The following is a 20,137-nucleotide window of genomic DNA, read 5'->3' as shown; positions in this document are numbered from 1 at the left end:
AACAGAGAATGACAAATTATTATGAAACATATGTATTTAAGGATTGCATGTGAATAACAAGTGTTTGTGATTCGCCAGATAGACATGTTTAAGGCCTGCGTGAGCTTGAAGGATGTCAAAGTTAGTATGTGTTTTGAAGAGTCATTACCTTTTGGTCATAAAAGTTGTGTGAAGGATGTCAAAGTTACTGTGTGTTTTGAAGAGTCATTACCTTTTGGTCATAAAAGGTGTCAATGAGTGTGGTGAAGCGTCTAGCCTGGTCCTTCATTCCTACTCGAAAGTGAGGAACATTCCGTATGATGACCGTGTCAAACTGGCGTGCGATTTCTAAATAATCCCCTGCTCCCAATGGCTGCAAACAACAGATAAGCACATCAACACACTTGAAAAATTTGGTAATATTAATGATTAAACAGAGATGTTTAATCATATTTAGTGAACTCTTCTGCTTAAAGGAACAGTTCATCAAAAACTAAAATGATCTTTATTTACTCATTCTCATGAGCTTTTGCTTAATTTTTTATTTCTATTCATTGTAATTAAATGTAAAAAAACACATTTACATTATTCAAAACAGAAGAATGAAAGTCATACAGATATGGAATGACATGAGGGAGAGTAAATTATGATTTGTAAAAATAAATGAATGCATGAAGGATGCATTATCAGAAGTGACATTAGAGAGTATTAGATTTTTGCAAATAAACTTTTTTTTAAAAAAATAAATTATGTTCTTATTACTATTTATTAGAAGATCATTAGAAAAGTCCATGGTATCATGTATCATGGTTTTTACAAAAATATTAAGCAGCACAGCTGTTTTCAACACGGACATGAAAAAAATGACTGGAGTCATGGCTGCTGAAAATTCAGCTTTGCATCACAAGATTACATTTAATTTTAAATATATACGAAATATAAGTTATTTTAAATGTTCAATAGTTTTTCAAGATTTTTACTGTATTTTTGATCAAATAAATACAGCCTTGATGAGCATATGCAACGTCTTTCAAATACATTAAAAACATCTTACCAACCCCAAACTTTTGAACAGTGTATATTATGTTCGGAAATATAATATAAAACACATTCATTTGCTTGATCTCCAGGGGTCTCTCCACCATGACAGTGATTGAGAGGGAAACTGATGTGTCTGAAGCCTTGGCACATACCTTTTTACCCATCCATCTCATCTCATGTGCTTATTCCCTCTTGAATTTTTGTCTCTAATCTTCTATTTCATCCTATATTCTGTATCTTCTCTAGGCAGCATGAATCTCTGTGGTAACTAAGTGGAAAGGCACATTAACACATGCTGACATAGTCCCAACTGCATTAGCCTGACCATGAAGACGAAGAAGTTGAGGACTCTTCAGACAAATCCACACATGTACATGCACAGCCACAAACGCACACACACACTCGCTCCCACTCTCAGTACACTGAAGTGAACAGCACTCTCAAAAGCACTGAAGGACACAGAGACAGTGCCTCAGCTCCATTAGAGAGCAGCATACCCATTCTTTCTTTCCTTCACAAAAAAAAAAATAAAATAGAGCATCATACTGGTAAACCAAGTCCAAGGCTACATAAATAAACAAGCACACACACATACATACGAGCTGGCTTAGACTAGCCATATACAGGGCTGCAATGATGAATTAAAGGTGTAGAGAGATGGATGGATGGATGAAGGCATGGGCAATTACAGTACATAGTATCAGTGGTAGTGGTAGATGAACATGGAAGATAAAGTGGAAAATGCAGAGTGGTACATAAGAGAGAATAAATCGCAATCCTTAGCAGTAAGCAAAGCTTAAATTGGGATTTTGGTGGATTTTTTAAATCTGGTGATGATTCTGGAGCAAAGACATGATTTCTTTTCTATCCCAAGAATAATTGCCTGTGTTGAAATGAGTTTATGTTTGAGTAAGTTATTTTTAAAATAAATTAATTCTTTTATTCAGCAGCGATGCATTTAATTGATCAATAGCAGCAATAAGTACATTTAGATTGTTGCAATAATATATTTCAAATGCTCTACTTACAATTTCTTTTAAATGTTTTATTTATCAAAGAATAAAATATTACGGACAACATTGTTAATACTAAGAATGCTTCTTGAGCACCAAATCAGCATATTACAATGGTTTCTGAAGGATCATGTGACACTATAGACAGGAGTACTGTCTCCCAAAATCATTTCCAGCTTTGCAATCACAGGAATAAATGGCATAAAATATTTTAAAATAAAAAAGAAGTTAAAGATAAGAAAAAGAAGTTTATAATATATATATATATATATTAGGGGTGTAACGGTTTACAAAATTCACGGTTCGGTTCGATACGATACACTGATGTCACGGTTCGGTTCGGTTCGGTTCGATACGTTTTAGATACAGCAAAATGTAAAAACATCTCAACTTTTCAGAATGCCGCAAGCGCACCGCGGGTCATGTGACAAGAACTAACCAATCAGCTTCATCCTTTCCCGTAACAACGTTGAGAGCTCAGCCAAGATGAAGGATCAGCTGATCATAGTTGTATATGGATTGCAATTTTGAAATAAATTTAGTAGCAGCGCTACTGCAAGCGATTTTTAGAGCTGCAAATCCATTTATCCTTCGCTGAAATTTCCGCGTCTCATGGAGAGAGCACGTCATTGTTGCTTAGCAAAGACAGACGCCTCATGAGCGCTTCTGCCCGAGCGCTTTGGAAAGGAGGAGAAAGACGTGCTTAGCGTTTTCCATGCGTTTTTAGGCACGATATGTGAACGGCCCCTAAGGCGCTCGCTCACTCAGCACGCGCTGAAGGCTCGTTGCAAAATGTCGAATGCCTTTAACAGACCAGAAATATAAGATCCTAAAATAACCAACAGGTCTGGTGTTTGGGTTGGATTCCCTGTAAGCTATAGTGTCTAAATGCTGCAGGGATAGTTTGCTGCGTGCATGTTTCTCCTTTTTTTCGTCTTTTCCCAGATAGTACTGACGCATATATCCCAGATATTCCCGCTGGTGTTTTTTTTTTTTTTTTTTTTATTCCCGCTGGTGTACCCTGTCATGTTGCAGATGCGACATACCGTTGTTTTTTTATCCACCACTCTCTTGCCATCACCATTATAGCTTAAAGGGAATCCAAAGTGCACCCAAACACCAGACCTGTTGGTTATTGGAGGATCTTCTCATTTCTAGTCTGTTAAACGCATTGGCTATTTTGCAACGAGCCTTCAGCGCGTACTGAGTGAGCGAGCGCCTGCTGAGTAGCCTAACATAAACATATAAGATGGTGTTTTTTTCTTCTTCGGGAGTGTCAGGGGCGTTGCCTGTTACGTTGTTTGGGTTATTGGGCTACCTTGTTGAACGCATATCATTATATTTCTCTCTCTCTCTTTTTTTTTTTTTTTTTCAAATATAATTAATTACTCCAACGAACCGTTCGGTATACATAATGCGTACCGCGTACCGAACCGAAAGCGTCGTACCGAACGGTTCAATACGAATACGCGTATCGTTACACCCCTAATATATATATATATATATATATATATATATATATATATATATATATATATATATATATATATATATATATATATATATATATATATATAAATGAAATATCTTTACTGCATTTCTGATTAAATAAATGCCGCCTTGGTGAGCGTAAGAGACTTCTGTCAAAACAGTCTAATAATCTTATTGAAACTTATATTAAAACTTAAAATAAAAAATAACATTTTAAAACAATAATAATAATAATAATAAATAAAAAACACAGATGTACAAATAAATATACAAATACCGCTTAAACGGATAATTAGCATTGTCCCCCCCATACTATGGAAGTCAATAGGGACCAGCAACTTAAGGTGAACTATCTACTTATAGAATTTCCAGGTCCAGTGGCATAAAAATCTTTATTGTGACTTTATTGGAACTGAAAGTTGCCCACATGGGAAGATGGAAGTATAATGCTTAAATGCAATGAGCTTACTCCATTTATTCTTTTATTCTTTTAATAAGAGTGATTGCACTAACTAAATATGAGCTCCAAGTATTTTAGCATTCCTTTCTTCAAGTTGCCAGAATGCTATTCCTTTCCAGTTTAACCACTTCCCTCCTACAGTATATCCACACATCTAAAACATTTGGAAAAGACACCACAATCCAAATCCCAAACCAGAACTTTGTGTCATTTTCTACACACTCACTCGCTCACACAGCTCTGGGAAGGTGCAGTCTGCAATGGTTCCACAGGTTCTGCTCAGGGTTACTTCTCTTCCTTGCACGTTCAGCACTCTTGGTCTGGTTACTATCAATGGTTAGAAGCAGACATACAGTTACTGACTGTAATAGAAAGATCGAACACTTTAGCACTGAAACTATAAGGTCTACAGATAAAAACAGCCAACACTACAAGATTAAACCTCACACACTAAGTCAAGAAACATCCTCTCTTAACCTTAAAACCCCCATCTATGCAAAGGCAAATTAACTCGCTTACCATCATTTTGTCTGTACGCCAGTCCCTCAAACAGTGTATTGACAGCATTCTCTGCATCAGGCTCACTTGATCTATGGAAAGCGAGTGAAAGAGAAAGATAATTGAATATGAAATTAACCAGGTTTGAAGTGGTCACATCAAACAGTGCGCGCTGAAGGCTTGTGTTTGAATTTTCACAGTGCCTCAATAGAACAGGATGCTGGATTCAAAACGCAAACATTGAGAGAGTGTGAATAATAGGGAGCAGCAATCAGGTGTCAACAAACTCATGCATATTAACATCCTCTAAAAGAGCAGCTGTTGAGATAAAGGGTTTATAATAAGTCAGAAAAAGGCGCTGAGTGTATATTTATATTAATGTGCACTCATGATACCTAACTCTTTCCCTTGCCATTTATTATCAGTTCGGTTTTCTCAGTTGGTGGTTGAGATCAGAGGCAATTGAAACATTTTAAAAAAAAATTCCCACTTTAGAACTAAGATTTATTACAACTGCCATATTTTTATATGAGAAACATTTATGTACGGTAAAATAACAGTTTCATTAGGTAAAGGAAGCATAAAATATATTATGTATAATCGTAATAAATACACTACCATGCAAAAGTTTAGGGTTAGTAAGAATTATAGATATATTTTTGAATCATACTTATGCTCACTAAGCTTGCATATATTTAATAAAAAAAAAGAAAAGAAATACAATAAAAAGCAAAATTTTCAACAGCTGTTTGGATTCATACCCTAATCTGCTCATTTAGTGTTTTTTTATTTTTATCAATGTTAAGAACAGTTTTACTGCTTACATTTTTGTGGGAACCTTTTTTTTTTTTTTAATGAATAGTAAGGTTCAGAACATAATTTCTTTGAAATAAGAAATCTTTATATAAATGTATTTACTGTCACTTTTGATTGACTCTTTATTCAATGTCCCCTTGAAAGTTTTAATTTCTTCAAACACTTTTGAAAGGTAGCGTATATGTATAATTTGTCAGGAACGATACAAGTTATTTTTTATTATTATCGTATTAAAAGCAGTTCTGCTGCTTAAAGTCACAAAGGTCTGAGTACTGCACACCCAACAAATAAGAAAATGAAGAAATAGGAAAATAAGAAATACCTCTAAAAAGTAAACTTAAACTTAAAAATTAAATGTTGCTACATCACTCTTTCACAAAGAGAGAGAGTTGGTCTTACATGTAGTATAGTTTTCCTGCTGCTTCCATTTCCCTTGTCCGGTAATCTATTCCAGTGTCAAGATTGACGGTGTGACAGTGCTCCTGTACAGCAGAGGAGAAATGTGGTAAAAGAGAATAGTTACAAATAAGAAGAGAGAAGAGTTTCAAGAGCAAGTTTTAATGACAGTAATTCTGTTTTTCCAAATTGCCACCAAATGTATTTTGTATTGCAATACACACCTCACCACTAGGGGGTGGCAATGCCACATGTAATGTGGGAAAATAAAACATTTAAATTCCTATAACAAAATAATACTGTGATCCATAAGCCATATAATTAATTAAGAAATACCAAAATTTGACCTTTTCTAGTGATTTTAATTTACTGTTAACATCCACCCATCTATCGAACGATCTATAAAACAGAAAAAGATTTAGGGATAAACTTTATCAGTTTTCAAAATGCGAGTATAGTTAATAATGGGATCTTTGCATTTGTTATTGTGTGACATGAAATTACTCTACTGCTAAAATAGCATGTGTGAAACAAAATTATATGTAGTTAAGGGTCAAATAAAATATGCGTACTGTCAACACCGTTAAACATGTTAGTTGCTCACTTTTATGGAGGGACTCTGTGGAACCAGAGCATAGTAAAACCTCTGTGATGAGAAAAAAAAAAGGAACAAAATGCTGGAGAAATGATGACAAAAATGAGTGATGAAAAGGAAGGGTGATTATTTTTAACAGGATGTGGATAATATGTGGTATTTAGGCGATAGGCCTTTGCCTGAATCAGTCCTCAATGACAGCTCCAGCGAATTATGAAATCAGTGAATTTTCCGCCACCCTCCTCCTTGAACTAAAGATAATTAGCAATCACCACACAGAGCGAGAGAGGAGCGATCTATTCCTCTTCTTCCTCTATCTCTCGCCTCTTCCCCCCATTCTCCAGCGCTGTCAACTTTTCTCTCTCGAGCGCAGAGTTCCACGTCCGAGCCAATTGGCTGAATCAGCCGTAATGACAGGCTGACAAACCACGAGCAGAAGAACACAAAAGGAAAAGTGTCACTTCATCAACCCCGTTCGACCTTGTCACCGGGCCGCCATGTAAACAGCCGCGCACGGCCACGACAACCACGCTTCCCCAGAACGGGTAATTCCTCTGCACACCTTATTCTGTCTATTTTTTTTTGTAAAAACTTTCCTATTCCGCCTGTATATCTTAACGGTTGATGGGCCATCTCGCAGGAGCGTAATCGTGAGGAGGGAGAGGGGGAAAGAAATACAATCAGTAATGATTCCAGCGCATGGTTCTTTATAATCAGTTGAAGACACGTCCTCTTGTGGATCATTGCATGATTATGGCCTTTGATGGGTTCATTAAGGACTCATAACTCCTCGAAGATCTTCATCGTCGGCCCTTCTCAACTCAGAATGCACTTTGCCACGCAAATCTGATGTGTGTCCTCAGCCTTCAACAAGACCCGCCAGACACCTCAAAATGTGCAGGATCTTCTAACTGACTGACCTTTTAATAAATAACTAAAACCTTCGTTTCGATGGAATTAAAATGGTAACTAGAATGATATCATTTTAGATTTAGCACTAGCACTTGCTGTTAGTAAGATTAATGGCTGTTGTTTAGGGGACAATTTCAGCCATGTTGACAACTTTTATTATTTTTTTATGATTTAGCCACTGAATTAGACCACCCCTACTTCAGCAACACATCCTAGCTCTAAAATCTATTGGACTGGACAATCCAACCCAATGTTAATAAAAGCTGTAAAATGATTATACATCCCTCAGTAAAAAGCGAAAAAAAAAAAAAAGACAGCTCAGGTGAGCAGCACACTATTTATTTATTTATTTGTCTGTTTAGAGAGAAAGGTATATTTCTTAAGATACAATTTTTAATGATGTGTCAGGTCACATGGACATATACTGTATGATTTGAAAAAAAGCTAAATAAATAAAATAAAAATATACAAATAAAATTAGAAGAATAATTTTACATCTGCATTACCTTACAGACATTATAAAAAAAATAAGAATACATACAAAATAATAGAAACTTATTTATTTTTCCTTCTTTATCATCATCATCAATAATAATAATAATTGTAGTTTTTATTAATTATAAGTTAATTAAAAAATAAAATATTTTTTCTTAATAATAATAATATTTTTTTTTGTAATGTCCGCCGCATGTCATTACTTGTAATGTCCGCCGCATGTCATTACTAGAAAAATAAAATGTATTATTTTGTTATCAATTTTAAAGTGAAAGTTTACTTTAAAGAGTTCTTATCGGTGCATGTGCTGGATGCCCACAACTTCCCTGCACAACCATTTAGAATGAAAATGAAGTCTGTCTCTCTTTATGTCCGTCTTGCTCTCTCTCTCTCTCTTTCTATCTCTTCTCTACTCCTCAAAAAAGTTGCCTTTGAGTTTTTCAAAGCAAGGGTTGCCATTGAGCTCCAACAAAAGCCAAGGATAGCTGGCGATTGGACCCTGATGAGGTCCACTACCTCATTACTGACAGCCGAAAACATTTGATGCTTTTTTCCCTCCTGTTTCGGAGGAAGAGGGGTGGATTGACAGAGCCTGGCTTAAGGAGTGCGCGGTGGGTGAACTGAAAAAGAGAGGTGGCAGAGGGGGACAGGGGGGAAAGGTTGTAGTCCATTCATCTTTGTGTGTCTTACAGCCTCTGTGGGTAGGAGAAAAGAAAAGGGGGGGAGGAAGCAGGGGCGGGGTAAAAAGAGAACGAGAGACAGCTTAAAACACTGCCTTTATGCTTTTGAGTCCAGGACGACTCCTCTTACATCAAAGTGTTTTTACCACTGCGCTGTATGATTTTGTCTCTCTCTCTATGGGTGTGTGTGTGTGTGTGAGTCTTGAGTGAATGTATTGAGAGATTAGGTGACTAGTGAGTGTGTGTGTGTAAGAGAGAGAGAGAGAAAAAGAGAGAGAGAGAGCTATGGGGGTGGTTAACGACGTGAACACACTAATTACGCCTAATGATCTATTCCCTTTACATATAACCGGCTTTGTTAGTTACTCAGAACACTCTCAAAACATACTCAAAATGTTCTCACAACCTCTCCTTGCCCTGTCCAGGACTCTTAAAGAAACATCACACTTGGAACATCTGTCTCGCTTTGAAAGCACAGACCCCCCAGACCTCCGCAGAGGCCACAGGCCATGGCCCTCATCCTCTCCATCACAATCACTCGCTCCTCGGTCTTTGCTAATCTGTACCTGCTAAAAACACGACTGACCAATTTTGGTGGTGACTTGGCAAAACAACATCTTTTGAGTGACTGTTAACGAATGTCAAGGCACCTCAAATGTTGGTCTTGCGGCTTATTCACACCAAAGCCAGAAGTTCTGACAGAGGAAAAACATGACTACCATGATTTCTGCACAAATAGCAAGAGTGCAGAAGTTATTTTATACAACAGTTTAGTAGATAAGAAGTTAATATTGTGTGGTTTTGCTTACTTTTGCCAACTAACATTTTAGCTATAAAGCCACCACAATACTGTTGCAACATTGTTTTCTTTCTGAATGAATCCTAGTTTTGAACTAATCATATGAACCAATGATTCAAAGGCCCATTTATTGGCCCTGTCCCAAATGGCACTCATGCAGTTTTGGTTTTGAGGACTCACAATGGCCGCTATATAAGTCCAAAATATTGTAGTTATGGTTAATGTTTTGCTTAATTTAATAAACAGTGCCATTCAGGTTTGTTATTTTCAGATAACTTAGCAGTATAGTTTGGACTTGGTGTAAACAAGATTTTAGACAACAGACCGAAAAAGCAGCAATAAAAGCCAAAGTGACATTACTGACATACACATCTCTGTCCTTCTCTCTACGAATGGTTTATGTTGTCTCTCATAGCTCTGTCTTTATTAACTGCCTCTAATTTTTCAGACCAAGGTGGAGTCAGTCTGTCTAGTCAACTATTCTTCAACTACTTTAAGGTTTCTGTTAAAGTTTAAATATTTTTCATGATAAAATGGATCTGAAGGAAAGCAAAGATAAAAAAAAAATATATTAGAAATACGAGGATAACAAAAGGTCAGTGGAACAATAGCAGCCATCCAACATAAATTGCCTCTTTTCATTTTTGCTCCATCTTCAAGTCATTCAATCATCATACACTCATCCTAACCCACCAGAGACCTTCACCATGAAAAACACACACACATAAGACCAAGACAACATAACCAGAGGAACACGGGGGACAGCAGAGAAAAGCAAATTAGCCAAAATAAGGTCATCACACCTTTATGATAATGTGTCTGTTGGAGCAAAAGATTCATAAGTAAAAGAAAAGAAAACACTAGGAACAAAAAAGATACTATGGAAGGCATAAGTTAATTAAAACTTGAAAATCAATAAGAGGTTCTGACCTTAAATTACATTAAAGACATTAAATTAGACAAAAGCACTGAATAGACAATTGGCTTTAGAAAAAAATATACTGTTTACATAAATATAAATCACTGTTTAAATGATCAAGTTATTTGTTTAGGAATACAGTAAAACAGTATTAATATTAATAGAAGGTAAAATAACAGTTTTTTTTTTATTCAATATATTTTTAATATATTTAGTTTATGCAATGGCAATAAATTTCATCATATTATTAATGCTGAAAACATTTGTGCTGCTATTGGTTTTTTGTGGAAACCATGAAACATTTTTTCTTTGATGAATAGAAAATAGATTATTTATATGACATAGAAACATTTTGTAACATTATTATAACCTTTGATCAGTTTAATGAATCATTGCTGAATAATTTCTTTAAAATGAAAAAAAAAAAAACAGTGTATAATAAAAAATAATTTGAATAGAAATATATTTCAATGTTATATTGTTTTTAAATCATTTTTACATGATTATTCAGCCCTAACAGCCCTATTAATAATAGTTATAATCTGAATAATATTTTGTAGGAAAATAAACATTACCACCCTGAAGAGAGATTAAGATATATAGAAGGAGAACAGTCAAGAGCCAGTGAGTGCATTCCAGTGAGTCTGTCACACATTATTAGGGATGACCAGGCATGAGAGGAGGCCCACCCTAGTTACCCTGAACTGGGATCCTGGGTTGCCTCCAAACCAGATGGCCTAACAAAGAAGCTCAAACGTTAAGAGGTGCAACACAGGGCGAGATGTATTCAGCACTCTTACCAGGCAAGATTAACACAGGCCAGAATAGAGGGTGACTTTAAGGACCCCAGGGATTTGACAGAGACGGTCTGAACCAGAGTGACTGTGCTGGGCCACTGACCATAAAAGACCCAGGGGTCAAACTGAGAAAAATCACAACCTGAATGAAGCCTACAGCAGCTTTTATTTTTAGCATCTTCTGCAGAGGGGGGTCCTTAACTATGAGGAATACTAGGATATAATGAGGATTAGAAAGACATTGTATTGCCAGTCATCAAAGCATCCTCCTATTATGTCGCTCTTCAAGATCACGGAGCGAAAAGAAACAAGTAAAGGATGACTGGTTTGTATTGCCGTTAGCTCTCCCCGTATAATTGTGACCCAAAGTAGTAAATTCGCTGAAAATTTACTCAAACATCAGGCCATACAAGATTTGAAAGAGTTTGTTTCTTAATTTGAACAGATTTGGAGAAATTTTGCATTACGTAACTTGCTAACAAATGGATCCTCTGCAGTGAATGGGTGCCGTCAGAATAAGAGTCCAAACTGTCATGATCCTGTCTCTATCTCTCTCTTCTTCTCCCTCTGTCTCCCCCTGCTGGTTTTTCCCCTCCTGTCTCCCTCGCTCTTCGCTTATGTGTCACAGCTGTCTTCACTTCTCATTAAGATAATTCCCCCTCCACCTGGTTCTCATCTTGCCTTGTTATTTGGGCTACTTCTACCCTCTCGTTCCCGTGTCTCATTGTCAGATTGTTACTTCCGAATGAAGCCGTTGCCTTTGGCGTCCTTGTTAGCAGTTTGTCATGGTCCGGTCCTGTCCTGTCTAGTCGGGGTGAAGTTAGTTGTCTACTATCGCTACCTGTACCTCTCTGTGCTCACCCTTTATACCCCACAGAACCTTACCTGCTGTTCTACGCCGCTACCGCCCCGCACTGCGAGCACCGATCCCCGGCTCTCCCCTGAGCCCAGTCAAAGCCTCCACCTCGCCAGCCTTCTGGTAGTTCCAGCCACGGAGGTTTCCTGTGTTAGTTTAACCCAGCCTTCGGGTCTTCCTTAGTTTTCATCTTTGTACTCCTTTGTTGGATTTTCCTGTGGCTTTCCTTTGTTGGATTAAAGACTGTCATTTTGCCCTCGCATTTGAGTCCCCTCTCTTCAATACCCATCACAGAACAATCTGACCACGATGGACTCAGCGAGTGGCAGTCCGTTCCAGACCGCCGTTGAGCACCAGGGCGTCCTCCTCGGGAGGCATGAGGAAGACATCTCCGCTACCCGACACGCCGTCGGTTCTTTGGCTGCCCAAATGTCCGAGCTGTCCAGCCAGGTCCACAACCTGCGTCTCCAGCCTTCCGCCTCTTATTCTCCTCCGGGTCAGACGGAGCCTCGGATAAACAATCCTCCGGTCTATTCGGGTGAGCCAACTCAGTGCCGCGCTTTCCTTACCCAGTGTGAGGTGGTATTCTCGCTCCAGCCCGTTACATATGCTAAGGAGAGGGCCAAGGTGGCTTTCGTTCTTTCACTCCTCCACGGGCGGGCTCGCGAATGGGGAACGGCCAACTGGGAGACGGAGGCAGAGTGCACCTCAACCTTTGAGCGCTTCAAGGAGGAGATGATCCGGGTCTTCGACCGTTCCGCCTACGGAGAGGAGGCGTCCCGTCGACTTTCCACACTCCGGCAGGGAAGACGATCCGTGCCGGATTTCTCCGTTGAGTTCCGGACCCTCGCTACCACCTGTGGGTGGAACCAGCCCGCACTGACTGCTCGCTTCCTGGAGGGCTTGTCTCCAGAGGTGCGGGACGAGGTCCTCGTCCGTGAAATCCCCGCCCGGCTCGACGACCTTATCGACCTGGCCATCCGGGTGGAGAGACGGTTTGATCAGCGCCGTCGTGCTCATCGCCTAGAGGAGAGTCTCTTCTCGCCGCCTCGAGTCAGCCCCTCCCACTCAGAACCGGAACCCATGCAGCTGGGTGGTCTGCGTATTTCGCCTAAGGAGCGTCAGAGGAGGATCTCTAACCGCCTCTGCATGTACTGTGCTAGTGCCTCTCACTTTGTGTTTTCGTGTCCTGTAAAAGCCAACGCTCGCCAGTAGGAGGAGGGTTACTGGCGAGCGCTACCACTAAGTCCATCCCTTCCACTTCCTGCACGATACTTCCAGCGCATCTCCAGTGGGCGGGGTCGTCAGCCTCCTGTGCGGCCTTGATCGACTCTGGGGCCGAGGGAAACTTTTTGGATGAGAAGTGGGCGCTCCAACAAGGTATTCCGCTCACACCGCTAAGAGACTCCACCTCTTTATTTGCCCTTGATGGCAGCGCCCTACCTAGGGTACAGAAACAGACTATCCCATTAACTCTAACCATTTCTGGCAACCATAAAGAGACAGTTTCCTTTTTAATTTTTCAGTCTCCTTTTACCCCTTTAGTACTGGGGCACCCTTGGTTAGAACTTCACAATCCACACATTGACTGGGCTAGGGGGTCTGTTTTGTCTTGGAAGTTGTCGTGTCATGTTAAGTGTTTAGCCTCGGCTGTTCCCCCCGTGTCTTCTGTTTCTGTGTTGCAGGAGGAGACGGGAGATCTGACTGGGGTTCCGGAGGAGTATCACGATTTGCGAGGGGTTTTCAGCCGTTCTCGAGCCATGTCTCTTCCGCCCCACCGTCCGTATGACTGCGCTATTGATCTCCGCCCGGGGACCACGCCCCCTCGGGGTAGGCTCTATTCTCTTTCTGTTCCCGAACGGGAGGCTTTAGAGAATTATTTATCTGAGTCTCTCAGCGCCGGCACAATCGTTCCGTCCTCGTCGCCTGCCGGCGCCGGATTCTTTTTTGTTAAGAAGAAAGACGGTTCTTTACGCCCATGCATTGATTATCGGGGGCTGAACGACATCACGATTAAGAACCGTTACCCCTTGCCACTGATGTCCTCAGCCTTCGATATCCTGCAGGGGGCAAAAGTCTTTACCAAGCTCGACCTACGTAACGCCTACCATCTCGTACGCATTCGGGAGGGGGACGAGTGGAAGACCGCCTTTAACACGCCCCTCGGCCACTTCGAGTATAGGGTCCTCCCCTTCGGATTGGTTAACGCCCCCGCTGTCTTTCAGGCTCTGATCAATGACGTCCTTCGGGATATGCTCAATTTATTCGTTTTTGTCTATCTCGATGACATTTTGATTTTTTCGCCCTCTCTCCAGGTTCATGTGCAGCACGTTCGCCGCGTTCTCCAACGTTTGCTTGAGAATCGACTCTTTGTTAAGGCCGAGAAGTGCTCCTTTCATGCTTCGTCTATAACGTTTTTAGGCTCCGTTATCTCGGCAGAGGGGATCAAAATGGACCCTACCAAGGTCCAGGCCGTGCTCGATTGGCCCGTCCCTGAGTCTCGTGTCTCGCTACAACGCTTTCTCGGTTTTGCTAATTTTTATCGCCGCTTTATACGCAACTTCAGTCAGGTGGCCGCGCCACTCACTGCCCTCACTTCGGTTAAGTCTCGTTTCAGTTGGTCCGGTTCTGCGCAGGAGGCGTTTGACCGGCTAAAGACCCTTTTTACGTCCGCACCCATCCTCCGCACCCCAGATAGCTCAAGACAGTTTATCGTTGAGGTCGATGCCTCCGAGGTGGGGGTGGGAGCCGTTCTTTCCCAGCGGTCAGCGTCGGATAATAAGATACACCCTTGCGCGTACTTCTCCCACCGCCTTTCCCCCGCTGAACGTAATTATGATGTCGGGAATCGAGAGCTCCTCGCCATCCGCCTGGCGTTGGGTGAGTGGCGGCAGTGGTTAGAGGGATCCTCTGTCCCTTTTATTGTTTTAACGGACCATCGCAATTTAGAATACATTCGCTCCGCCAAGAGATTGAACTCGCGTCAGGCTCGCTGGGCCCTTTTCTTTACGCGTTTTGATTTTGTCATTTCATACCGTCCGGGCTCTAAGAACGGTAAACCAGATGCGTTGTCTCGACTCTTCGATCCCTCGATCGGCCGCACCTCCCGAGAGGAAATTATCCCTTCCGGTCGGGTGGTGGGGGCTACGGTCTGGGGGATCGAGAGACAGGTTAAACGCGCTCTCTCTCACGTCGCTACTCCCCGTAACTGCCCTAGGGGCAGCCTTTTTGTCCCCATTCCCACACGATTAGCGGTTCTTCAATGGGCCCATTCTTCTAGACTAGCGGTTCATCCCGGTGCTCGAGGCACTGTCGCATTTATCCGCCAGCGTTTCTGGTGGCCCTCTTTAGAACGTGATGCACGCCGCTTTATCGCTGCCTGCTCTGTCTGTGCCCAAACCAAAGCAGGCAACTCTCCGCCTGCTGGTCTTCTCCGACCGCTACCTGTTCCCTCTCGCCCGTGGTCCCATATAGCTCTCGACTTTATCACCGGTCTTCCGCCCTCAGCCGGCAAGACTGTCATCCTGACGGTAGTCGACCGCTTCTCAAAATCGGCGCACTTCATTCCTCTTATCAAACTGCCCTCTGCGAAGGAAACGGCCCAGATTATGATTGATAATGTGTTTAAGTATCACGGGTTGCCCACCGATGTCGTGTCCGATAGGGGTCCGCAATTCGCCTCGCAGTTCTGGAAAGAATTTTGCCGTCTCATAGGGGCCACTGCTAGCCTTTCCTCGGGTTTTCACCCACAGACTAACGGCCAGGCCGAGCGAGCCAATCAGATTGTTGCCCGCATGCTCCGCAGTCTAGCTTTTCGCAATCCCTCATCTTGGGTCGAACAGCTTTCCTGGGCTGAGTATGCTCATAATTCCCTCCCCTCCTCGGCCTCTGGTATCTCTCCCTTTCAATGTTGCCTCGGCTATCAACCGCCCTTATTTTCGTCCCAAGAGACCGATTCTCACTGCCCGTCCGTTCAGACCTTTATCAGTCGCTGTAAACGAACCTGGAAGGGGGTGAGATCCGCACTTTGTCGTTCTAAGAGACGCATGTGCGTGGCTGCCAATAAATCGCGTGTCAAGAGTCCTCGCTATGCCGCGGGTCAGAGGGTTTGGCTTTCTACATCTAATTTACCCCTCCAGTCTGACTCCCGTAAACTGGCTCCCCGCTTCATCGGGCCGTTCCGCATTATCAAGATCGTTAACCCTGTCGCCGTCAAACTCCGGTTGCCGCATAATCTTCGTCGTGTTCACCCGGTGTTTCACGTCTCCTGCATTAAACCGACCTCTCGCTCCCCCCCTCCCACGTCCTTCTCTGCCGTTCGTATCGAAGACTCCCCGGTCTACACCGTCCGCAGGATCATAGATAGGCGGCGTCGGGGTCGTGGTTACCAATACTTAGTCGATTGGCAGGGGTATGGTCCTGAGGAGAGGAGTTGGGTCTCCCCTAAGGATATCCTGGACCCCTCGCTCATTGATGATTTCCTCCGGTCTCGCCAGCATTTCCCCGCTGGAGCGCCTGGAGGCGCTCTTTGAGGAGAGGGTACTGTCATGATCCTGTCTCTATCTCTCTCTTCTTCTCCCTCTGTCTCCCCCTGCTGGTTTTTCCCCTCCTGTCTCCCTCGCTCTTCGCTTATGTGTCACAGCTGTCTTCACTTCTCATTAAGATAATTCCCCCTCCACCTGGTTCTCATCTTGCCTTGTTATTTGGGCTACTTCTACCCTCTCGTTCCCGTGTCTCATTGTCAGATTGTTACTTCCGAATGAAGCCGTTGCCTTTGGCGTCCTTGTTAGCAGTTTGTCATGGTCCGGTCCTGTCCTGTCTAGTCGGGGTGAAGTTAGTTGTCTACTATCGCTACCTGTACCTCTCTGTGCTCACCCTTTATACCCCACAGAACCTTACCTGCTGTTCTACGCCGCTACCGCCCCGCACTGCGAGCACCGATCCCCGGCTCTCCCCTGAGCCCAGTCAAAGCCTCCACCTCGCCAGCCTTCTGGTAGTTCCAGCCACGGAGGTTTCCTGTGTTAGTTTAACCCAGCCTTCGGGTCTTCCTTAGTTTTCATCTTTGTACTCCTTTGTTGGATTTTCCTGTGGCTTTCCTTTGTTGGATTAAAGACTGTCATTTTGCCCTCGCATTTGAGTCCCCTCTCTTCAATACCCATCACACAAACAACTGATAAAGACATCACAATAATCCACAAGTAAATTTAGATGCGTTTAGGCATTCTAATGGCACCCATTCACTGCAGAGAATCCATTGGTGAGCAAATTATTTACTGCTAAAATTATTTACTGCTAAAAAGATAATTCATCAACATCTTGGATGATCCGAGAGTGGGTACATTTTCAGCAAATTGTCTTTTTTAGGGTGAACTATTTCTTGAACAGCATGCTCAATATTTAACTACGGAACAAGCCAATTGACGTTAAAAACGCATTGAGCTCGGTGTGTTGATACCAATCAAATGTGCAAGAATGCAGCCTGCTGTAAAATGCCTGAAAATGACGGTCTGATTATTTATGATGGAAAGCTGTCGCAGGATGATGGTAATTAACCAGACAGCACACAGGATAATGCCAATACCTGCTTAAAATAATACAATTAACTTGCAAAGCAGATCAGAGCATCGCTGGCGTCCATGGCCGGGCGCACTTTGAAATGCAAGCAGCTTCACGCAATGCCGTCTCATTCCAGCCAACCCACGCCAGTCATTAAACGGCCTCCATGTCTGTCACACTTTCTCTCTCTCTCTCTGTCGCTCTCATCTCCAGGTATGATCAAAGCTGCCTTTTTTCTGTTTTGTGCGTTTTTGCAAACACATATGGGGTTGTGTATTTTTTTACCTGTGAATAAAATACATCAAAAACCAGACAGAGCAGAGGAGGAAACATGAAGAGAGAGGGAGAGATGGAGATAGAATGAAAGGATAAATAAATTAACTGAGAGAATGACTTTGTCTTTACCTTGAGTACGCCAATGAAAGGCACAAAAGCAGTCCTCTGAAGCCCGTTTTTGTACAGTTCTGAGAGAGAGAGAGAGAGATCACGAGAGGCAGAGATGCTGGTTAGATTCACTCTTTAGCCTCCTCATAATGTCATTTTCCATCTATGATTGGCAAATAAAGTGTCTATTGATGAAGTGAGGGACGGGAGGGGAGGAGGGACAAAAGGGATGAGGAGAGGCAGAAATTGATTTCTGTGGGCAGCGCAGGAGAAAGGCAGTACATGAAATTCATTACATTCCCAAACAATGAGCTCAAGAGAAGAAGTCTCTCTCTTTCTACACAGACAATAAACCTGCATCACGGTGAATGGAGACTTCAATTAGCCACACGGGCATGATAAACCACACACACACAGATGTAAAGAGACCGTGATGAGTATATGCTTCTGTCTGTGCTGTAAAACTTGTTTAAAGCTGCCGTGAGCAAGAAAATATAAAGGAAACGGAATTGTCACAACAGAGGCATGTTGAGCTATAAACAGTCCAGAGAGACATGTTCGGCCAGTTCTCACCCAAGAAGTGAAAGCATGCTATAGGGATCTTACTACGAAAGAATAGATAAAGCCTTTCCATAGGGATCTGGTGGCCACTTACGAGAATCATACCGAGAGATATTTTAAGGGATCCTATATACTCTTTTTCCTTAACATCCTCTTATAATATTTGAAACCAAAACAGTAAGTCAAAGTATAAGTGGTTTGTTTTTCAATGGCCATTTTTGGTCGCTATTTTTATTTATTTTTGGCCACTGTACATTCAGACTTCAATATATTGTACATGGCCCCTTTACTTTGTAATACAAAGTGTAAATGTGGGCAGTCACTTAAGTACACTTATTAGACATCAGAAAGTAGCAGAAGTTCAAAACAAAATTATCTTGCAGCTTATTTTTTAATAAAAAGTTTTTGGGAAGATCACATTTTTTACAATTGTTATTCTTAAGGTTTGTCCAGAAAATTATGAACAACTGGAAAAATCGTGGAGTTACAATATTGGCCCTGAAATCAAAATGTTTAAGCACCGCTTTAAGATGAATCTGCAATATGTCATTTTTTTTTCAGACATTTTAAATACCATTTAAACATCATTAACATATCTCTAATTAAACTTTTCATAGGTTATATCTTTGATGATCCTCAATTATCTGTTGTAGGTCCAAAAAAAAAAAAAAAAAAAAAAACAGACAGATACAGATGCTTCTGAATAAATTCTACACTTTTTTTTAGCAGTTTAATCATAGTATCCTGGTGCATAACTAAAGGGTCATTTAAAGATTAAGTTAAGTGAAATGCACCCTCTTTTACCTTTGTCCATCCATTTCCCCTGCTTTACCTGAAGAAACGGTTTTGGGGGACGCCAAATATCCAAGTTCAAACACGCGAGCCTCTTTAGTGGCTCTTCAGTACAGCATCTTTATATCAATAAACGAGCAATCTCTTTCGATGTCATCTCTCTCCCTCCCATCTTTCATGTCTACCCGTCTATCCATTAGTCACCTAATTAAAATGGAATAAGATGGCTATTAAGTTTTAGCGTAGGCTTTGTTCTCTGTGGCTGGTTAATGTTAGGAGAGGGTTTCTTTATGTAACTGCCGCTCACCGTTTTGTACTCGGCACACAAGGCCACTTCATACAACGAGACATTAGCAGCGCTCCAAGACAGAGACCGAGAAGAGAAAGGCAGAACGAGTGTCTTATCTCTACCCTTATCACTCTCCCTCTCCAGTTTAATGTAACATCACAGCAATTGCAAAAAAACGGCGTCTGTTGAATCAACAATGAGGCAGAGGAAGAAAAGAGTGGGAACGGTGGAGAAAGATAAAAGACTAACTGCTCATGTTCAAGCGGGTATCAAATAAAGTTGCCTCGTTTTATGCTGAACGGCGTATAGGCGAGAAATCTTTGATGGCGGCGAGGTTGAAGTTTCCACATGATTTAAAGGGATAGTTCATCCAAACACGTCGCCCACATCATTTTAAACCTGTATGATTGTCTTACTTCTGTGGAACACAAAATGAGAGATTTAAAAGAATGTTCAAGCTGATTTGTTACTTTAACATTTTTGGTCACCATTCACTTTCATTGTATGGAAAACAACAGCTTAGACATTCTTCTAGATAACTGCCTTTGTGTTCCACAGAAGCCAAAAAAAGCCATACAGTAAAGTAAATAACGATCATTTTCATTTTGAGGTGAATTATTCCTCAAGCTACACCAAAACGTACATAGGAAATGGTTTACTGAAGAACTAAGGGTTTAAAGTTCAGCTGGATGCAGTCGTCATTGGATTTCAGGGCTAAATAACACTCCTCAGATTAGTTTCATGTAATCCACCACCACAGAGCAGCAGCCAATGGCAGGGGTTTGAGTGTGTGCGAGAAAGGAAGAGA

General features: G+C 41.6%; 1 protein-coding gene across 1 annotated transcript in view; it reads right to left on the bottom strand.

Moving 5' to 3' along the window:
• The window catches only part of afg1lb (AFG1 like ATPase b), a 29,017-nt gene that overhangs the window by 841 nt on the left and 8,039 nt on the right, over nucleotides 1-20,137 (bottom strand). Inside the window, exons 7-11 of the mRNA XM_052585606.1 lie at nucleotides 17,709-17,767; nucleotides 5,698-5,780; nucleotides 4,504-4,574; nucleotides 4,211-4,311; nucleotides 212-352 (exon numbers count right to left, since the gene is read on the bottom strand). Coding sequence (XP_052441566.1) covers nucleotides 212-352; nucleotides 4,211-4,311; nucleotides 4,504-4,574; nucleotides 5,698-5,780; nucleotides 17,709-17,767 — 455 coding nt within the window. The remainder of the gene's footprint in view (nucleotides 1-211; nucleotides 353-4,210; nucleotides 4,312-4,503; nucleotides 4,575-5,697; nucleotides 5,781-17,708; nucleotides 17,768-20,137) is intronic.

Source organism: Carassius gibelio, chromosome B20 (genome assembly GCF_023724105.1).
Source record: "Carassius gibelio isolate Cgi1373 ecotype wild population from Czech Republic chromosome B20, carGib1.2-hapl.c, whole genome shotgun sequence".
Taxonomy (NCBI): Eukaryota; Metazoa; Chordata; class Actinopteri; order Cypriniformes; family Cyprinidae; genus Carassius; species Carassius gibelio.
This window is presented reverse-complemented; position numbering and strand designations above follow the sequence as displayed.